Source organism: Leptinotarsa decemlineata, unplaced genomic scaffold, assembly GCF_025532065.1.
Source record: "Leptinotarsa decemlineata unplaced genomic scaffold, Ldec_3_MD MMD2_P_RNA_scaffold_5, whole genome shotgun sequence".
NCBI classification, from domain to species: domain Eukaryota; kingdom Metazoa; phylum Arthropoda; class Insecta; order Coleoptera; family Chrysomelidae; genus Leptinotarsa; species Leptinotarsa decemlineata.
Genome location: NW_027412532.1, coordinates 4,020,783 through 4,042,152, shown reverse-complemented (window position 1 = coordinate 4,042,152; position 21,370 = coordinate 4,020,783). Strand labels below are relative to the sequence as shown.

At 34.3% G+C, this 21,370-nt stretch overlaps 3 protein-coding genes across 6 annotated transcripts in view; 2 read left to right on the top strand and 1 right to left on the bottom strand.

The window, feature by feature from the left end:
• The window catches only part of mtgo (miles to go), a 180,591-nt gene extending 175,651 nt beyond the window's left edge, over positions 1–4,940 (top strand). For all 4 annotated transcript variants that reach the window (XM_074169272.1, XM_074169273.1, XM_074169274.1 and 1 more), the window contains one exon: positions 822–4,940. In XM_074169272.1, the coding sequence (XP_074025373.1) occupies positions 822–1,160 (339 nt within the window). In that variant the 3' untranslated portion in view covers positions 1,161–4,940. The remainder of the gene's footprint in view (positions 1–821) is intronic.
• Positions 4,941–5,218: 278 nt separating this feature from the next.
• LOC111513367 (cuticular protein 97Ea) lies at positions 5,219–19,549 on the bottom strand. Its single transcript, XM_023169568.2, has 4 exons — positions 19,420–19,549; positions 11,901–12,061; positions 11,352–11,731; positions 5,219–7,453 (listed from the first exon to the last, which is right to left on the bottom strand). Exons 1-4 carry the CDS (start codon positions 19,435–19,437, stop codon positions 7,050–7,052), a joined length of 963 nt encoding a protein of 320 aa, XP_023025336.2. The 5' UTR covers positions 19,438–19,549; the 3' UTR covers positions 5,219–7,049.
• On the top strand, positions 8,009–8,818 carry LOC141479934 (uncharacterized). The gene is made up of 2 exons (XM_074169276.1): positions 8,009–8,118; positions 8,369–8,818. The coding sequence occupies exons 1-2, from the start codon at positions 8,069–8,071 to the stop codon at positions 8,730–8,732; spliced, it is 414 nt and encodes a 137-aa protein (XP_074025377.1). The 5' UTR covers positions 8,009–8,068; the 3' UTR covers positions 8,733–8,818.
• Positions 19,550–21,370: the final 1,821 nt, after the last annotated feature.

Here is a 21,370-nt window from a genome sequence, read left to right as displayed (position 1 = left end):
ATCTGAAAAATGGCAAAATATTAGCTCCCAAAGGCTGGAGAAGCGTATACAAGTTGAGGAGAGGCAATGACAAAGAGACATTTACTGTGTTGCTGTGTTTTTCAGCTGCTGGTGAGACAGCTTTTCCGATAGTTATTACTGATGAATGTTTTCTGGTAAGGCTCTAGATGGTGTGAAGGCGGAGTGAAATCTTTTCTGAATATATTCCTTCAGGAGATGAAGACACTTACTAGGTTGATGAGATGGGTCAAAGAATTATCAAAGATTAAAACCAGAAAACACCTCTCAAATACAAAATACCTAGCGAAAATTTGGTATTCAAACTTCATCAATCGCCATCCGATCTAGTTTTGTAGGACCGGCTAAATCGAGAGCTATTATTATTGAAGAATAATTCCGTAAATGGTTTCATGACTTGAACGAACTTATAACAGATGGATTCTCAGAATATTGTTCCATCTCACTGAAAATGAGACAAGTTTCTCAATCTATCTAAAATCAGGCGAAATATTACCTCCCAAAGGCTGGAGAAGCGTGTACAAGTTGAAGAAAGGCAATGACAAAGAGACGTTTACTGTGTTGCTGGTTTTTGCAGCTGCTGGTGAAACAGCTCTTTCGATAATTATTTCTGATGAATGTTTCCTGGTGAGACTTTAGATAACTAGGTTGTTGAGACGTGCGTCGAGAAGAATATTGCCTTTTTGTTGATTGGGAAAAGTGCTTGTTTTTGGATTGGGGTTACTATGGGGATTATTTCCTCACGTTTTCAAGGAAAAGAATGTTATCTTGAATATGGTATATCCTACCCTTAATTTTTTCAGGTCTGTGAATCTTCAGAACCCAAGTGTACCATAGAAAACCTAGAACCCGGTACTGATTACACAGCCAGAGTATGCCCCATTCGAATGACCTCAACTGGAGCACTTCCAGGACCCTTCTCGCCCCCGGTGAACTTTACCACAGCGTCTTCGGAGCCAGAAGTACCAGCGAAGGCTGTGACTTCTTCTAGCACCTCTTCCCACGCCTCCAAACATCGTTCACTCTATCATTCCATACGGCAGATGGTGAGATGTCCAGAGGAGTACTGCATCTACATGTACGCCATGCTTGTTCTGGTAGTAGGCATTGTCATATCCTTGGGAATAACATCATTTTTGTAATCTTGTGTCATGTGTGGAAATTCGTCCGGTAAGACTTTGAGTCTACCAGGTGTATATGGCTGGTGGGGAAGATTGGAGGAATTTGGGAGGTTTGGGACAAGACAGCACCCGTTGATTGCAAGAAATGACTGTTTGAATTGACTAAAGTTGCAGTAGGAGGTTTGATTATCATGTACCCTACTCAGACGAGCTTTAACACTTCCAAGCTGGCAATTTTATGTTTTCATAATTATATCTAAGTAGAAAAAAATTGATTCTGAGCTACAAGTAACGCCAATCATGTCAGTAGGTTTTTTCTGAAGTACATACTTTTAGGAAACTTGAATCTGCAACTGTTTTAGTATTCCTATTAATTATTTTTAAATAATTTTATATTGTGTGTTACGGTGTCAATAAATATATATATTTTTGATAGTACGATATCATATACATATTTTAATCATATTTTAGATTTATATATTTTTTATTCAATTGTTTGTTGAAGGAAACTAAAATATTTGCAGAAGATGTGAAACGCATTTTATCAAAATTTTTATTGAGAGTTATTTTTCAATGTTGAAATTGTTTATTTATGTCGGTGCATTAGTTTTCGAAACATAATCTATAGTAGTTTTCCAAGCTAACTAGGAGTTTGAATAAAGACTATGATGAGTTCGTATCTAAAATTGATTTAGGGCAGCTTTGACGAATATTGAATTGTAAAATTAATCATAAACTTCAAATAAATGTCTGCAGTTTATATCATAGAAGGAACTATAGTAAAGATTGATTTTTCTCTTTTTTCACAAAAATGTCCAAAAAATGAGCTGTTCAAGTCATATAACAATTGAAAATACTTTTCCTCAAAACATATATTTCCTTGTATTTTTTTCACTAGTACCTAAAACTTGAAGTCAGTCAACCTTCATGGATATGAAATATACAGTGTACCCAAGAAAGGACAGCCATCGTGAAAAAATCAGAAACCGTGAGAGATACAAAGTTCTTTAAATTAGAAAAATGTTTTTCATTTTGAAGCTAACTTAAATTTAGTTTCAAAGAGCATGTGCTCGAATTCCCCTTGAAACAAATATTTTTGTCACAAAAAATCATGTTGTTGTGGGTAGATTGACTCCGCTCAATTACGTCGCTGATTTTTTTATTATTGAAAAATAAACATTTAGCAAAAATTTATCAATTCATTTTCAATGCACCACTTTTATTTGTACCTAACGTTACCGCAATTTCGTCCTCTAAGTACATTTTCAAGCTTATACATTAAACTTTGAAAATGTTCTTAAAGGACGAAACTGCAGTAACGATAGATACAAATAAAAGTGGTAAAAAACAGAAAGATTCAATTCTCTTTTCTTCATAATGATTACCTACCACGTAGTAACGACTACATCCATCAGTTCATTCTTTAGTCATTGATCCAACAAAATTAAACAACTTATTCCAAGGATTTTGCTTTGGAAAAATGACTAATCAGTGAACAACACAAAAAAGAAGAACTTCATAGATGTTTCATATAGTTTTTGGTGAACCTTTTCACTGAAATTGAGATTCAAGCATGTAGAATAGTACCATTTTATAGTTTTTACAATCATTTTTGTCGCTAGTATATTCAGATTCGAGATGAATCGATTATCGTGACGTCACTAACATCTGATATGAACTTGGCAACACCGGAAAACTTATTCATAGTGCATAATTTGATTATCTTCTTCTTCTACTATTCTTGTTTTGACTGATGGTGTGTGCGACATTGCCAGTTTCTTTTTGAGGTCGATTGAAATTGAGATGCGTTTCGTACTTGGCAACAGACTTTATATTTTAAATTTTAGTTGAAGAGATATTTGACTGGATACGACTAATTGAAAAGTTATCTCAGATTCCATTCATGTACTTGTTTTGCTTCACAAAAGTCATACATTTCGAAACATGGTTTGAAATATGGAAGATGCTAAGCTCCAATTATAGTGACATCACATTCTTTTACCTTCGATTTGTGATTGTGAAATAATTTTATCAAACCCCATTAATTTTTCTTGCTTTTTATGGGATTGTTGAAGTCTTCAGTGCACTGTTGTTTCAAACTATAATTCATGTTATATTGGAAAAATTGAAAGGTGGGCTTCAAAATTCGCCAAAGTCATTATTGAAAGAAAGATCTTGAATGTTCATCACTTTCCTTTAGTTCCTTCATCCAAATTCAAGCTAGATGAAGGTTACTGTTTTCCTTTAATGTACATCGTATCAAATATGTTGTATGTTCCTATGTGCAGGGATTTGCAAACTCTTAGTGACCGTGAGCAGAAGAAATAAATGAATTTTTTTTCTAAATTATTTTAATTTCGATTGATATGCCTAGTACATAAGGTCTAGTTTAAGATGAAAAGCTCTCTAAATTATGAACCAGCAGAAACTGGGTTCAAGATGGGTAAAAACCCCTAAAACCTCCATACTTCCAAACCTCGTTCTTAAGTATTAATAAACAGGGCTTTTTATTATGAAATATGATTAATTATAAATTGATTAAATTAGAGGACCAAAGCGTAATGTTTTGGTATTTTTATACATGTTTCCGTACTTGGTGTGGTGCTATAATGTCATTGGAATCGGCGGAAGACCTAGAACAATTTTATCTCTTCGCAACCTTTTACATGGTGACTGAAAGCTTCTTCAACAGTTAAATTTTCGGGAGAAACACTCCCACTATTTTCGAAAGCATCCAAGAGAAACAGGTTTTGATCACACTGTGTAGCTTTGATTTGTAGAGTTTAATATTCAGTGAGAAGTTTGTGGAGGAATAATGGTGGCTCTAGGTCAGCCGTAACCATCGACGAATATTTTATTAGAGATGTGATTTTCTGAAAAGAAATATTGCAGCAGTGACCCAAAAGTGGGGTGTTATTCCAATCGTCATGTACATACTTGATCATGTAACGCTGTTGGCAATATTTAAATTATTATCTAGAAGAAATTTAAGAGTCTGGAACGAAAGTATATACAGGGGGATCTTTTAACCAAGTTTTTTGTTATCCTAGAATATAATAACTTCTTCTTTGTTATTGATTTCAGGTGATTTTATCATTTTCTTCATTTGAGGATTTTCTGATAATTATTGCTTTACTGGAAATTCATACGTTTTGAAAATTTCTGTGGACATAAACTTTAAAAACATTTATTTCGCTTTCAAAATGTGGTTTTCATCGTTGAGGTATATTTTTGAAATAACAACTCTACTTTTCAAAAATGTATGTCCACACCTGAATATATCCTATGATAATCTTAGTGCCTATTAATTGATTGATTATTTTTATATTGACTTAGTAGAAAATATTTGAATATGCGTCAGTTTAGAAGTTCCGTTTGAAATAAATTGCATACTTTCGAACAAGTTTCATTCGAGGTATTCAGATGATGATTTGTATTGGAGAGAATGATGAAATATTTACTAGAGAAATTTATACGAAAAATTTGATGAATTACGATTAATTAGTAGTTATAAACATTATGTAGTAGAGCAAAGGCAAATGATTTATATTGGCTGTTGTTGGTCGCCCTGTATATGAAAATTATATATATGAAAACTTGTATATGTTGAACAATATTCATTAAATTATATAAATCTATCGTTAATCTATTATGATCTAATCAGTTTTAATTTAAAGTTGGCTATAAAGGGATGTGTAATTGTGCATTTTGCACTTTATGAACAGAGCTATTATTATTATTATTATTATATAGGTAAATATACATTATATAAAAGAATCAATTATATTTTATCTACTAGAATATTGCGTTTTATTCATAGGTTTATGGCTGTTATAGCTGGAATGTTATGTTGAAAAATAAGTCGTCTACCATTTAAATATATTTTAATTTGCAGATATTGTACAGCTCAAAACAGACGGTTGGTATAAATTTATCAAATATCTGGTTTATTTTTTCATTATGTGTAGAAAAATAATATATTCATAACATTCAAAACATAGAAAGTAAATGAAGTTCTAAGAAAATCGGCAAGCATTAGCTATAAAAACAATTCGTATTTACAGTGAAATTCTTATATATCCAATAAAGCACAACAGTATGTATATTGTATATTTAAAAAATAATCACGATTCAGTCTTTATCTAATATTCACGAAGGAAAAAATCAATAATTTCAGCTCTGAGGATCCAGAAGCTTTAAAAATTATAGTTTTTCCATTTCATAATAAGACCAAAGACTATGGAACATAAATACAGAGCTGAAGTTGTTGGGTCCATGTTTTTACCAAACTTCCATAGATCAGCAAAACCAGCTCTCTTGAAATACAGGACTATCAATACAAGTGTTGAGAGCAGTTGAAGTCATGAAAAAAATCCAAACTTCACTAAGATGAGGTAAATAGAATTCAGGAGATACTTTGAATACAATATTTACAAATAATGGTGAAAAACAGAAGCATGCAATAGAAACAAACAGACATAATATAGAAAAGTTTTTTGAAAAAAAAAGTGAAAATTGAGCAGGAAACAGAATTGAGGAAATAAAGAATATCAAGAAATCTGAAAATTATTTATGGAGGAGAATATAAGAAGAAAGGTGAGGAGAGAATAAACTTTGAAATATAGAAATATTTTCTGTTATTCACGAAATGAGTTCAGTTTGAAAACAACTGAAGGGTAGAAGAAAAGATAATTTAAGTGAGTTCGAATAAATTCATGAATGAAAAAGTAAGCCAAGTAGTCAAATATCATGCAAATTTAAAAGCTCTTATGAAAAAAGGGCTATTGTGAAAAAAGTGAAATAATTCAAAGAAAAAAAAATAAAGTAGAAAAAAATTTTCAATAATTTTTTTTATCTTCAGAAGGTCATTATCTAAATAAAAAAATGTATCAAAGAAGAAGCTAAAGCTGAAAAGATCAACATAGAAATAGAGATAAATGACAAACAAGTTCTAATGTGAACTGTGAAAATCAATTGGAGGAACTGGAAAAGTTACCAAAGAGAAGAAGATAAAGGATAGAGAGGGATAAATTTCATTTTATTTTGTAGAAGAAGGGATCAACAAAAAAAAATTAGAAGAATAAAGTGGATAAGAAGACACAAAGAGCCATTTATAGAAGTTCAGAAGTAAATATATAAGGAATGCCTGGAAAATGTTTGAACTTGCTAGTTAAATAGTTAGAAACTGAATGACCCGAGGAAGATGTGGAGATCTAAAGTAAGAGTGACTCAAACTCAAAATAGCTAGAAATAAATTTTTAAACAAAGTTCGTTTGAGTTGATTTATGAGTTGGTATCTATGAGAATGGAAGGATATATCAAAAAAAGAATATGTGGAATTTTATATCTCAACTGGTGAGAATGGATGTTTGAAACAGACAGAAGGAAGACACAGTAAGAACTTCCAGATATGGTAGAGTTAGAGAGAAAGCAATTAATCATATGATTTGAACAAATAAGGAACATTGAGAAGTAGTTCGTGTCAGTAGTTGGATAGTGAAAACAAATACGAAATTAAGAACTTAAAACTGAGTAGTTTAAAAAAAAAGTCGAGGAGAATTTGAACCCCAAGTAACACGATAGAAATTAAGTTTGTCTTCATTTTCCAATAAAATAAGAAAGAACAAGCATGTTAGAGAAAATAAAGGAGACACTTTGGAAGGTACATGCAAATACGGAAATTGAAAATCGTAAAGTTTAGATTCTCATTTCGTACCAAGTTCAAAGCAAGGAAAGAAAAAAGAAGGAAATAAATGGAATTGAAAAGATTCACCCATATTCATTCACATTCAAAAAAGGAAATGGCTACTTCAACCCGTTTCCAAATCATGTACATGAGTGAATAAAAGAAATATATTTTACATTCCCTTTCAACCTCAACTGTCTCAACAACAATAAACAACCCACTCCTCAATAGTACCCGAAACTGATATCATGGAGGGGTGTAGAACCGCCAGAAGGAAGAGCATAATCCTTGCTCAGTTGATCCAAAATACCTCCTCGTCCTCCTGATGGAACAGAGGGACTAGGTCTTGGGGCAAAAGATTGTGCTGGTCGCGGTGCTGGAGCAAACCTCTCGGGAGCTGGAGCGAATTGTGGGGATGGCCTTGGTAGAGCGGGTTGAGCATAGTTTATCCTTGGTGGTGGTGCCCTTGGTGCCTCGTAGTCGTCATTTGCTGGAGCTGGCTGGGCAAATTGTACCGGTGCTGGGCGAGGTCTTGGAGCGGGGGCGAAGGATCTCTCAGGGGCAGGCCGGGATGGGATTCCGAAGTCGAAGCTGCTGTGTTGGACTGAAGCTGGAGCCGGGGCTGCTCCTGAAATACACATAGATATTTTTAACTTATTCAAGTGATGATTTCTGGGTGATTTTCACTAAACATTTCACAAAACTGTAACACTTCTTTCATTTTACAATAGTTTCTTCAGGTGTTGTTTGAACTTTGGTTATCCGGACTATGCCGACGTTGTCCAATGTAGAGAATAACTGACCATACCATACCGTGTTAGGAATCACACGTTACAAGGTAAGACCTCGTTAGTCCTTAGCTCGCACAAGTTTCTCAACTTCTGAGAGTTGTCGTTCGTATGGGGGCGACAGCTGATTAACGGAAAAACAGATTTTAAAACAGATTTTAAACAGATACTCGTGAATACGGTGGGATGTCATGGACGGAGTGGTGAGGTGTAAGCTTAGAATAAAGTATAATCTTAAATGAAATTGAGTTTAACCCAGATAAAGCCAAAACTTGAAAAAAAAGTGATTTCATATTTTGCCACTGTTCTTTTGAAAGCCATCGTGAAATAGGCGCCTGTAGCACAACTAGGGCTACTTGTTGATAGATGGAATTACTTGTACAGTGATCTATTTCCAGTTGTTTATATTTGTGACGACTGTCGATCATTTGCCGCCGTTGGTGTCTTGTCAAGGGATGATACTAGAAGTTGGTGCCGATATATCGAATAATATGAAATCTTCCAGGTAAGTTATAGCTTTAAATACTTTGACAATAAAATGACAACTTATAAAATTCAATGAACAAACAACGGGTATCTCTTTAACAACAATTATCATCGTTCTTAGTTAGGTTAAAGTTTGACTGTGTGTTCTTTCGAAAGGACAGTGGCAAAATGCACTGCTAAAATAGGGTGTTTTCAAAACATGATTCCTTTCATAATAGCCCATGTAAATAAAACTCAGTTTTTAAACCTTTTATGTTTTTTTCTTTCAGCGATTTTTGGAAAAGGCCTTTGACTCTCAACGAACTTTTGGAAGAGGCTGATGACAATGACATAACAGATGAAGACAGTGGAGATGAATGTAATGTGGACATAAGTAACCTACCAGGAGAACAGCTAAGAGCTAACGCTGAGGTGACTTTTGACAATATTGACTCGGATAGTATATCCGATAGTGATAACGATTTTCCATTCTCCCGTTTTGTGAAGAGAAAAAAAATGTTCAAGTCAATGAAAGAAAAAAATAAATATGTGTGGACCAAAAATGACATCACCTCTGATTTACCTGCTTGGGATGCAGTTTGTGGACCAAAACAACAACATTCGCCTGTGGACAGTTTTTTTTTTACTTTTTGATGATGAACTAATGAACTTGCTAGTAACTTACACTAATTTGTATGCCAGTGATCAAAATCGTGTTGCTGATGTAACAATTGATGAAATGCGTTGTTTTATTGAGATATTATTACTCAGTGGTTACAATTGCCGTCCGCGACGCGAAATGTATTTGGAAAATTCTCCTGATACAAACAATGGGTTGATCTGTAATGCGATGATTAGAAACAGATTTCGCCGCCTGATGCAAAATCTACATTGTTGTGACATTGCAAATATTGCTGATGGCGACAGGTTTGTGAAACTTTGCCCCCTGATTAGTTTATTGAATGAGAAATTTATGGATATGGCTCCACCAGCCGAGCATCATAGTGTAGACGAGCCGATGGTACCCTACTATGGAAGACATCCAACGAAACAATTCATTCGTGGAAAACCAATTCGCTGGGGGTATAAATTATGGACGGGAAGCAACCGACTAGGGTATATTGAGTGGTTCCAGCCATATCAAGGCTCAAACACCAAACAGTCAGAAGAATATAAGGCTCTAGGATTAGGTGCAAGTGTTGTTCTTGAGTTCGTAGATGCTTTGAAAGCTTCTGGAACTAACATGAATCACCACTTTTTTTTGACAATTTATTTAATTCCTTGCCGCTGCATTCAGAATTGAAATCTAGAGGCATAAAGGGTACCAGAACAGTACGAGAAAATCGTTTACCGAAGTGTTGGCAAAAGATGTCATCCAAGGAAATGAAGAAACAGCCACGAGGAAATTTTGACTATGCTGCAACAGTGGACAATGAAATTATCGTGTGTAAGTGGCATGACAACAGTATTGTCAACATTACTTCAAACCATGCTAAGGTTTTCCCAACTACCCAGGTCAAAAGATTTTCTAAGAAAGGAAATAAAGCAATTCTCATACCACAGTATTATAAAAATGTATAGTGAAAATATGGAAGGCGTAGACAGGGCGAATCAAACCATTAGTTTATATAGATCTTCCATTAGAGGCAAAAAGTGGTATTTTCCTCTTTTCAGTCACTTTGTTGATATGGCTGAATGAAACTCCTGGCGTCTTCACAAACTTGAAGGTGGGAAATTGGATCATCTTAGTTTCAGACGATCCATTGCGGTAGGAATACTAGAATTCTTCAAAAAGAAATCAGAAGGAAGGACTAGTAGACTTCCGGCAGAAGCACATTTCTTCTCCAAGTACGATGGAGTAGATCACCTGTTTGCTTACCAAGATAAGCAAACTCGCTGTACTTTCTGTCATAAAGAAGCAACGTTTTTTGTAAAAAATGTACAGTAGCCCTACATTCTAAAGATTGTTTTCGGAATTATCATACTAAAAACTAGTTTGTTAAGCTTTCCATTTTGATATATCTTTATTTTTGTTTTAAGAGTTGTTGAGTTTTTTTTGCCATTGGCATTTTAAGAGGACGCCCAAGTTCTCTTGAGTGACACATGGGAGGGTGAGTTTGATAATTTCCTATTAATTTTTCATGACTATGAGTGTACTTTTTAAGCTCTAAATTCATTTTTGAAAAAATGAAAATTCTGGTAAAACAGCAGTTTTTGCTTTCAAAAGGGCAGTGGCATTATCTGGGTTAAATAAATATTGAAGTGAGATATGAGAGGAATGGCGACCCTCTACGCCAGTAAGCAGGCTGGATGTTGACGGATTCGACGAGGTCTTCAGTTCTGTAAAACATGAATATGTGTATTTGTATTATTTTTATCCAAAAGCCTTCCGAGAAGGAGGTGACCAGTAAAAAACTGAAGTGTTTTTGTGAATGAAGAAACATAGGGTGGCAGTATACTTTCTTGATCAAGACAGCTGCGCTCCTGTACGACGCTTCTGTTTACTATGGATAGTAGGAGCCCGGCCAAATGTGCTCGAATGAGAAACAACGACCATATAAATTGAAAAGAGAGGGCAGAGGCTCGAACATTGTCTAGTTTTATCGAGCATCGGCGGAGAGCTGGAAACCTTGTTTTGTCGATTTTGTGTTTCTTAAAAATTTCCTCCTATCCTATCAGTAACCTTGTGAATATAGAAAAGGTAATCTAAGCAAAAAATGAATGCCTGGTTGCGCGTTTACTTGGTAGGTTTCCTTCGACTGGATGCTCTAATCATTGAGCTTCTTTCTGACTCAAGATTTTCACTCAACGAGCCGAACGGATTTGTGAACCAGTGCAACAAGAAGCTATAAAAGTGACATCTGCTTGTTGATTATTTAAATGGGTATGTATCTCATGTTGATCGAAACCAGAGACCGAAAATGAAGTCTTTATGATCCATTATCAGACTTTGCTGTTTCGTCTGCCATATATGCCCCATCAATAAAGCTAGGCTGAATCTCAAATCGATTCTTAGACTCAACTGTTCTTAGAGGTCCAACCTGAGAAGTAAGAAGAAATGCTATCTTCTCACACGTCATCTATGGAATGAGCAGAAGACTCATATCACGAACATCAATGATGAACAAGGCTCGCCAAGGCTGTTCTTTGCAAAGCCTGCCAAACGGGATTCGTCATCTGTCTTGAGCGCGTTCACTGCAAGACAACTAGTAGGATCAAGAAATATCTGTAGTCTTTGACGAAATGATCAACAATATACAGTATTATTATTACCTGGAACTTGAGCACGAGGCGGCGCTGGAGCTGGTTCAAACTGTTGTGGTGGCGAGTAACTCTGGAAGTCTTGCTGCGGTTGTGGCCTTGGTCTTGGAGCTGGTGCTCTTCTGGCGGGAGCTTGAGGTTCGTAATAATCCTGATCTTGCACAGCATTTTTGGCACTTTCATCTACAAGAGTGGGCGGAGGAACGGTGATGCCTTCTCCTGATGGTTCGAATCCATATTTTGTTGCTCCATACTCGACTACGCGTACTTTGCCGACATCATCCACGTAACCATATTTTCCCTTCACTTCCCCAGTGGGGAGTTTGGTTTCGATTTTGAATGTACCGTCTGCTGCTTCGTAGCCGTAGGTGTAGGAACCATCTTCGTTATGCCTGAAGAGAAAACAATCTGTTCATTAGTTGATTCCTAATTTTCCATTAAATATGAACTCAACAGCGATACTAGGTGAAGCGGAAGCTAAGGTGTTATTTGAAGGAACACTATCCATTCAGAGAACAGACAACTAGTCACTGATGGTGAAACGGTTAATGTTGTACTAACCTGTTGATTTGTTTCAAAATAGGAACAGGTGTTGGTCTAGGTGCAGCCGGTCCGGAATATCCTGGTTGTACACGTGGTGGCGCTGGTCTGCTTGCCCTTGGTTCATCGTCATAGTAATCTTGAGCAAAAGTAACTGCCACGAAGGCGGTAAGCACAGCCAACTGAAGACATATAACAATGCAACTTAGACAGAATCAACACATACTTTGAAATTTCACCAGGAGTATCAGAATCTCAATGAAAATTATTTCTAGTGTTTATTGTTTATGACATTAGAGAAATAGGAGACTCAGATTTTGAAAATGCAATAAAGAAATTGAAACCAAAGAAAGCTGCTGGTGTTGATGGAATTCCCCCATACATTCTGAAAGCATGTGGCGATTGGGTAAAAATACCACTTCTGCATATATTCAACCTTATCATCAAGTCAAATGTTTTTCCAGATATGTGGAAAACTGCTATAACAACACCTATTTATAAGAGTGGTAAAAAATGTGACATTGAAAATTATCGGCCAATCTCCATAATGTGTGCTCCAGCCAAGTTATTCGAGCAAATTATTTATACACGAATATTCAACTACGCAAAAATATATATCACGGAAGAACAGCACGGGTTTGTTAACAATAAATCAATCAATACCAATCTATTTATTTTTACTAATTATGCATATAATACACTAGAATTAAAGAGTCAACTCGATACTGTATTCACGGATTTCAGAAAAGCGTTTGATAAAGTTGACCACGATGTTTTGTTATATAAACTAAATAAAATTGGATTTTCTGAGAATTTATTGAAATTATTAAAATGTTATTTACAAAATAGATACTTCTGTGTTAAACACAACGGTAACACATCAGGTAAATTTCATGCTAGCTCTGGTGTTCCTCAAGGATCTAACCTTGGACCACTATTATTTGTTCTATTCATAAATGATCTCCCTTCCATTTTGAAATTTTCTGAATGTTTGCTTTTTGCCGATGATCTGAAAATATATAAACAGATTCAAACAGTTAGGGATTGTGTTAATCTGCAAAGGGACATCGACAGTATTTATGAGTGGAGCATCGCAAATAAATTGAAATTTGATATTAACAAATGTAGCATCATCACAATAACTCGTTTGAAGGATCCTGTTAACTTTGATTATATGATGGATGAGGAAGTCCTCCACAGATGTTCTGAGGTTAGAGATCTTGGGGTAACTTACAACAGTACTTTATCGTTTGCCAAACATATTCAAAATATTGTTAAATCGTCAAATCGAATGTTGGGATTCATTATTAGACAAACTCGGGACTTTACGAATAACAATACTATAAAATTATTATACTACTCACTTGTAAGACCTAAATTGGAATTTGCAAGTATAATATGGTCAGGTGAATATCGGTCCACAATCAATGCAGTGGAGAAAATACAAAATAAATTGCTCAGGTATCTATATTATAAACAGTACCGTATTAGAGCTGACTATGAAATTATCAGATCCAATCAACTTAGACATGACTTCAAAGTTTTCTCTTTAGAAACTAGGAGATCCCTTACCATGATGTATTTTTTGTATAATGTGATAAACAACAGGATAAATGCACCAGGAATCCTATCATTACTGAGATTCAATGTCCCTTCCCGTAGAACTCGGAGAACTTATCCATTCAATATTCCGTTGGTAGTTACAACGTACAGATCCCCTCTCGTGACCATGCTACGACTGGCCAATACATGTAGTGTGCTAGTAGATTTAGATTGGACTCTACCTCAGGGAGTATTTCGTAGAGCAATATTAGATTTTTTCTTGACTACATCTGTTTGATACGCATACAAATTTATTATATTTAGTATTTTCATCTGTGCACGACTATGATTTTCTATTGATAAGCTAATTTACATATATTACCATTATCGATTTTATTGCACAACTATATTCAATAACAGAGTATATATAGTTCATTGCTATTCAACCTCAAAGTTTTTGAGTAGGTACACAACTGACTCTTATGATTATAATTATTGAAATGTGAAGATTATTTTATATTAATTATCCATGTAATTAGACCTTTGGTCTGTTTGGATACAAATAAATAAATAAATGAGAGATGTCAATCTGACATCTTCTCTTCAAAATTTCATCAATGTTATCAACCATCCAAAGTCATTAAATCAATTCAATACAGAATACTCTGTTGCTGCAATTCAGAGAAGATTCATTCATAATATAAATTCATTTTCGAATATGAATATTACATCTGTTGGTACAAGAGTATGAAGAAACATCATTTCATGTGCGAACTCGTTTCTTCCTTTTCATAAAAGAGGACGTACGCCTCTCCACTCACAGGCAATTTTGGTACAATTGGTGACACATGTGATTCAGTTTGATCTTCCTCTTGAAGATGATCACTTGGTGATCGAAATACGTGTCGAGATGTAAAAATAACGATTTGGTGTTGGAAAAAAACTCCAGTAATATTCCTTACTACACCGAAGGTTCCAAACAGTACATCATAAGAATGTTCTTAGTATCAATGGAGGGAAAAGTTACTTCAATCAATAATTGTTTAGTATAACAGCAGATTATTACGTCTGCAAATTTACTGTTTTCCAAATAAACACTTGCCAATGTTAATACAGGACATATTTCTTGGATTTACATCTTCATTTATAGCAATTGTACTCTAAAGAACATCATCACAATTGAATGAATATGTGATACTTCAATTTTGCTGAGCTATTAGTCAACTGGGCAGTATAAAGTATATGAAGAATGGGAATTGGAATTGTTTCTTGTGGTATACTTGAAGCTGCTCTTTCAAGCTAGATTTCTCATTTTCAACTTCCACCAATCAAAACCTGTTTGGCAAAGATTCGAGAGAAGTATTGATTCGTTTCTCAACCAATTGTAATGTATAATGAATTAGATCAGTTCGAAGTATTGAATACAATACCACAATAAAGCAAAATTGAAGTGAACCCTGATTAGAATTCAACAATCTCAAAGCAGTCGAGTGATCTAATAAACGGGTGTTACCAAGCAGGAAAGTTGACGTTGAAAGTCAAATTGTATTACGCTCGCTAGGCGTGGTCTTGTCCAGTTGACTGCCTTCATAACATCGTCCTCGTAGCACACTATTACGGTTTACTTCTTGATTTCTCACTTTCGTTGACTCGAAAACCCAAAATCGATTACTTAATGTCAAAGAAACTGGAAACTCGCGATGAAAGTGAAACTAGGTGACATATCCACCTGTGCAGTATGCATGAACGTCTGTGATTTTTATTTCGACAGATCTGTAATTCGTGCAAGGTCTTTCGCCACCATTGTTAAAGCGCATTTCTCTTTGAACAATAATTGTCCAGGGTATAAAAACTGCATTAGAATGTTTCGTGGTTTATTTGTAGACTAGATCTGATGCAGTTCAGTAGCCTAATGACCTTGATCGTAATACGTGCCTTTAATATGTTTAGAGTCTCAGCTTCTCGATCAACTTCACTTCGAGGTCATCAAAACTTATTTTGTGTCATGAGCTCCATCAATTTTTTTTTCGCCAAAAAATAAGGCCTCAATCACACACGAAATTACTGTTTATTCAATCTCTTCAAACTAACAAAAGTTGAATTCCGATAACTGAAAATCATATGAATTTGATACTAGTTTTTTTGAAGAAAGAAATGAACTTTTTGTCATGCCATTCATCGTTATTGTATCATATTTCACAACTTTTAACTCTCAATAGTTTTTTTTATTTATGGTGGATTCGCCGGGCCACGAAATTCCAAACTTCCAAAGTCTCAAAACAACAATGAAACGGATGAGTTCTTCGGAATTGAGGAAAAAAAAGCTCACTGGCATCACAGTCAGTCAGTGAGGGTCTTCATTTGTTGCTGAAAAGTCATTTTTGAATTTCAATCACATTTCTATTCAGTACGAAATTAGGAACTAGCATGTTTTTTACATCTTCTATAAAACGCAGAAGTTGATTTCCAATATCTACAATCCGGCAACCATTCAATGTGCAGAATATAATACAAGTTTCGCTAGTAACCTCAACATAAATAGATATATTTCCTCATACACTGCACATTTAATTGCCTGTAAACCTTCATTCATTTTTGTTGTTGTTAAAGCAATCAAGCGATAATGAAAATGAAATCAATCAACGTGGGTCAACTACATTTACTGACTTCAATAGTCAGTGCCACAGTTGAAGATATTTTAAAAGGGGTCGTGAATAACATAATCACTCTGGTAATTGTTCAAAACTTTTTTTTGTTTTGATTACATACCAGCATTTTATGTTTCCATTTCGACTGTTGCTTTGATAGTTATTTCAATTTCATTATTATGTTAATCATTGATAATATCTATGAGAGTGAAATATACAATCAATGATATCTCTGTAGCTTTCAATATACTTTAAACTCATGTTTCCAGTCTTATATCAAAGATTTTCAACATTGAGAGTTTTAAACTTCTTCTGAATCAATTCTTTGTAATCACTTCAACTGTAACCTGGGGGTATTTTATTGCAAATAGATTTTCATTTGAGAATTTCATATTTATTGAGTGCTTGAAATGTTTTCAATAAGAATCCAGATGATGTATGATTTCATTTACTCATATGATCACTGAGGATGCCGATGAAACGAAATGACTAGATACAATTTACAGCTATACCTTGCCAAAAACATTTATTGAATGTATTACTCTTTTTTTTACTCAATCTTTGTAAAGCATATGTCGAACAAAATGAAAAATATCGTATGAATGGAAAAAACTAACTGGAAATTCTGACAGAAAAATGTTTCACTGGAACAAGTCGAAGAAATTCCTTTGAAAAATGAAGACGAAACTCCAAATCACCAATTTGTTCTGTCACCTCCAGTATATAGCGTTTCGACTAATCGCTTTTATTTCAGGGTACAACCAAAACGTTGCTGCAAATGAACTATTGGAAGATGATACCATTATTTTACATTTTTCGAGTTCTTTAAAAATGTTCATGGTGTATTATTGTGAAATATTTTCAGTTATTTTGTTATGGTTCTATGTTGCAATCTTTCATAATTGAATATATGAGGAATAATTATTTCTTCAATCTATGATCTATCGATAGATCAATTGATATTATATAAATGATAATAATAATATAGGAATAATAATAATTTATTCATAATATTTCTCCAAAGTAGTGAATTCAAGGAAAATAATTAGTGAATAAATATTCAAATCTTAGGATATTATTGGACTTGTGAGGATCTGAGTATAATTAACAATTAATGAAGTTAAAGTTATCAATTAACAAATAATAACAAATTCTGTAGAGATTCATATACATAACGATACATATATGATCAAAATAATTAGTAGTTTTTGAATACAAAATATCATTAATAAATATGTTGAACAATATGTGCCTTAAAACTGTGCCCTGTGGAACTCCATAATTCAATATTTTTTCTATTCAAACACATTGTTTTCGATTTTATAAATGACTTTGTATCAACTCATTACTCAAACCATGAAAACCAATTTTTTCCCAATATAAATTGGGAATCGAAAGCTTCACCTGAATGTAAGAATAAACACATAATGGGGGATTTTTTTCCAATTAATGAATCTCAATTTCGATATTTCTTCAAATGAATTGAAAGGGGTATATTTTCAACAGAGAATATTTTTTGTGAAAGAAAGGTTCTGGCTTTCTACTTCTCCATCTTCATACAAAAAAGTATCTTTCAAAGAAAGAAAGAAGGCAATTGGAAGAAAAAAGTCCTCTAAAAACAACTACTTTCAATGTTTTTTTGAAGGTGATTGACAATGTTTCATGATGAATTTCGTTAGTTCGAACTTGATATAATTGTTGTTTTTTGCTAGGTATTCATTTTTTTAATTCTTTTTTTTAGTTCTTTCAGGGATTTCAAACCATTTTATATAATATCAGACAATGGCAGTCCGAAATAATGAAAAACTACTTTTATATAAACATTGACTTATAAAAAAATCCAGCTATTTATTTTTTGTATGGAAATGGAGAAGTAGATAGTAAAAACCTTCCTTTTTCATATACCTACTTTTGTCAGTGTTGAAATTAATGATATTGGACGATAATATTGGCCTTATGTATCATTGGCATTCAGGTCAATGATACATAGGGCTTTCACAATACCGCTTTCTGATCAAAACCTCCGAAGTGAAATCGCAATCATTAAACAAATAGCAGTTAATAACAAAATACCTACCACTCTAGTTAACAACATAATAATGAAATATCAACAAAAATCAATAATGAAAGAACTATACTCAATTTCCACAAGACCAGAACACAAATATGTTAGTATAAATTTTGCTGGTAGAATCTCCGAGGATATTAAAAATTATCTCTCAAAATTCAATTTACAAACATCCTACACATCCAACGGAAATTTAGGAAACATATTATTTAATGCCAAACCTAAATTAGAGAAAGGGAAGAGATCTGGTATATATCGAATAGAATGTGGTGAATGCCCCGCCATATATACAGGCCAAACTGGGAGAAATTTGGATACAAGGTACCACGAACATGTCATTTCGGATAAAAAATCATTAATGTACGAACATCTTCAAAATTCGAAACATAAAATAGATAAAGATAATTTAAAGATCCTACACACATGCGAAAAAGGGAAAATGATGAATCTGTTGGAATCTATGGAAATAAACAGGTCAAAGAAAAATCCCAATTCTATTGTCCTCAACGAACAATTTGATTTAAATAATAGTCCTCTCCTGAACCTATAATCCAGATCCCAAAACCTACATTATATTGAAAGCTTTGTTATGGTCATGGATTTTACAGGTATATGAAACACAGGTACCGGGTATCAGGTATATCAAATCATTTATGATAGAATAAGCAACATAGGTATAAATTACTCAGATTTAAATGTAATCAGTTAGTTTTGAAAATGGTGTAATAGCCGAAACTGGTCAACAATAAAGAAATATAGTGGAAAATAGACAAAAGTGTGTTTTTGTAGTGTATCCTCAGTAAAATTTTTACCTAGTGGGTTTGCATATGTACGCACCTATAATTCAAAACGTCTTTCACATTCAAGGTGAAAAAATCACACGTGACCGTTCCAGACGTTCACCAAATTCCTAAAGGTGTGAGCAATATTTTTATAACAAAGTCACGTTGAGTTTGAAATAATACAGGTTTCAAAATTACTGTTGCTGCCTGAGAGTATTTGTTTAGTTCACTCGTTTGTTCGACGTGGAGATGAGTTAGTATTTATGGGATAATAGCAATTACTGATAAGTAGTTCTACCCTTGTTTGATATCATAAAAAAATGTAAGGAACTCTATGAACTCAAAGTACTGTGCTTGATAAAATCCCACAGAAAACTTGCAAATATAAACCGCGATCTCAGTCCTTCTCAGCGAGTACCAGAACCACTTTCTCTCCTGCGCACACACTGTCAAGCCACGAGAACTTCGCGAGATAAGGACAAAGGGTAGGGGGTACTCACGTTTCTGAAAAGTAACATGTTTTTCTTCGGAGGCACCGCACTAGAGTATTGCGGGGGTCAAAATTTATCTTTTATATGGCGTCGCGCAGACGAGGAAGGGGCAAGGTTCCGGAGTCTGCTGGAGCCGAGTTGAGGGTCTGCTGGTTCCTGGTGCCGTTCTTGAAGAGTTTGGCTCGAGGGCCTTTCACTCGACAGGCTGCCGAATTTTGAGGCATTTACTTATTGAGTTCATTATTACAAATGTCAAGATATTATTTGTTGGGTTGTTGAAAATGTAACTCGAGAAGTGCAAAAACAATAAAAAAAAACATTTTTCACGGTTTTTGAAAGCAAAAATTCATCACCCAGTATTTGTTTCCCTTCAAAAATAGTCCATTACTGAATATTCATTATTTTCAGCGAGATACAACTTGCTGAAATGTTATGTGTCGCTGTTTTTTGAGTTTGAAAGCCATGGATTTCTGGAATTTCTTCCTGACGTTTCGCTGGCGCGAGTGGCTAGCTTCTTCAGAGGTTTAACCATCATGGCTTGCAGTCCGATGACTAATTTTTAGGCTACGTAAAGCGTTTTTATGCCTTGTCAGGTAATCAGTTGTATTGGTACCTGTATTTGCACCTGTACTTGTATCTGTACTTGAACCTGGAACAATTATAATCTTGCTGCCTGTTGTCATTCTGTTCGTTATTGTCGAATTCCTCAAAATAGGGTTCTATATCCGATTGAGGTTCACCGCTTCTTCTTTTCTGTTGAAATTCTCTGTGTGTTTATGGATCTCTCTTGCCTCCCGTACCAGTCAGCTGTGGTATCCCTGGTTGGGGGTAATTAATTCTGTGTTTTCAAACAAAATTATGTGGTCTCCTTCACTAAGCGCGTGTTCTGCCACAGCTGACTTGTCCGCTTGGCCTAATCTGCAGTTCCTTCTATGCTCTTTCAGTCTTGTTCCCATGGATCGTTTGGTGGTTCCGATATATACCTTTCCACAAGTGTACTGTATTCACGATATACCCCTGCTGCTGATAATGGGTTTTTTGTCTTTAGTCGACCTGAGGCTTTGTTGTATCTTACTCGTGGGTTCGAAGACTATTTCGATGTCGTGTTTGTCCAATAATAATAATAATAATAATAATCTTCATTCAATCCTTACAGATCACATACAGCATGATATAGGATACGTCACAAATGAAAAACCGTGTAATAATAGACAAATTCACAATTAACAATATTAAAATATCACAATTTAATAGATTTGTTCACATATACATGAAAACATGTATAACATTTATATTCATACATAAGAGCAAACACATTTTCATTTTGCATCAAGAAATTCTTTGATTCAGTAGTAACATTTGTCTTGCAAAGCTATTTTCAATTTTGATTTGAATAAATTTTTATTCCGTTGCTCTCTCAGGTTTGCGGGAAGATGATTGAAAAACTTTATACCTCTATATGAGGGGCTTTTTTCATAGAATGATGAGCTGTGTGCAGGAATTCTGATGAGGTCTCCGTTTCTAGTTGAGTAACCATGGCAATGAGAAACTGTTTGATACATCTCAACAGGTTGCATAAATAACATTATACATTTGAAAACATAAATAGATGGAACTGTTAAAATTTTATGTTTTTGAAAATATGGTCGACAAGACTCATCTGGTTTCAGATTGAAAATGAGTCGAATGATTCTTTTTTGGAAACAAATATTCTCTTTGTCAAATATTCTCTTGGAGCATCCCCAGATGTTGATGTTATACGATATGTTACAGTAGACTAGAGCATAATATACATTGATCAGTTGATTGGTATTGAACATATTTTTTAATTTCAATATAGCATAGTAACCTGTGTTCACTTTTTTGCTTATGACATCAATATTATTTTCCCAACTCATTCTACTATCTATATATGTTCCAAGAAGAAATTCCGTTGCTTCAGAAAGATGAATAGTGCTAT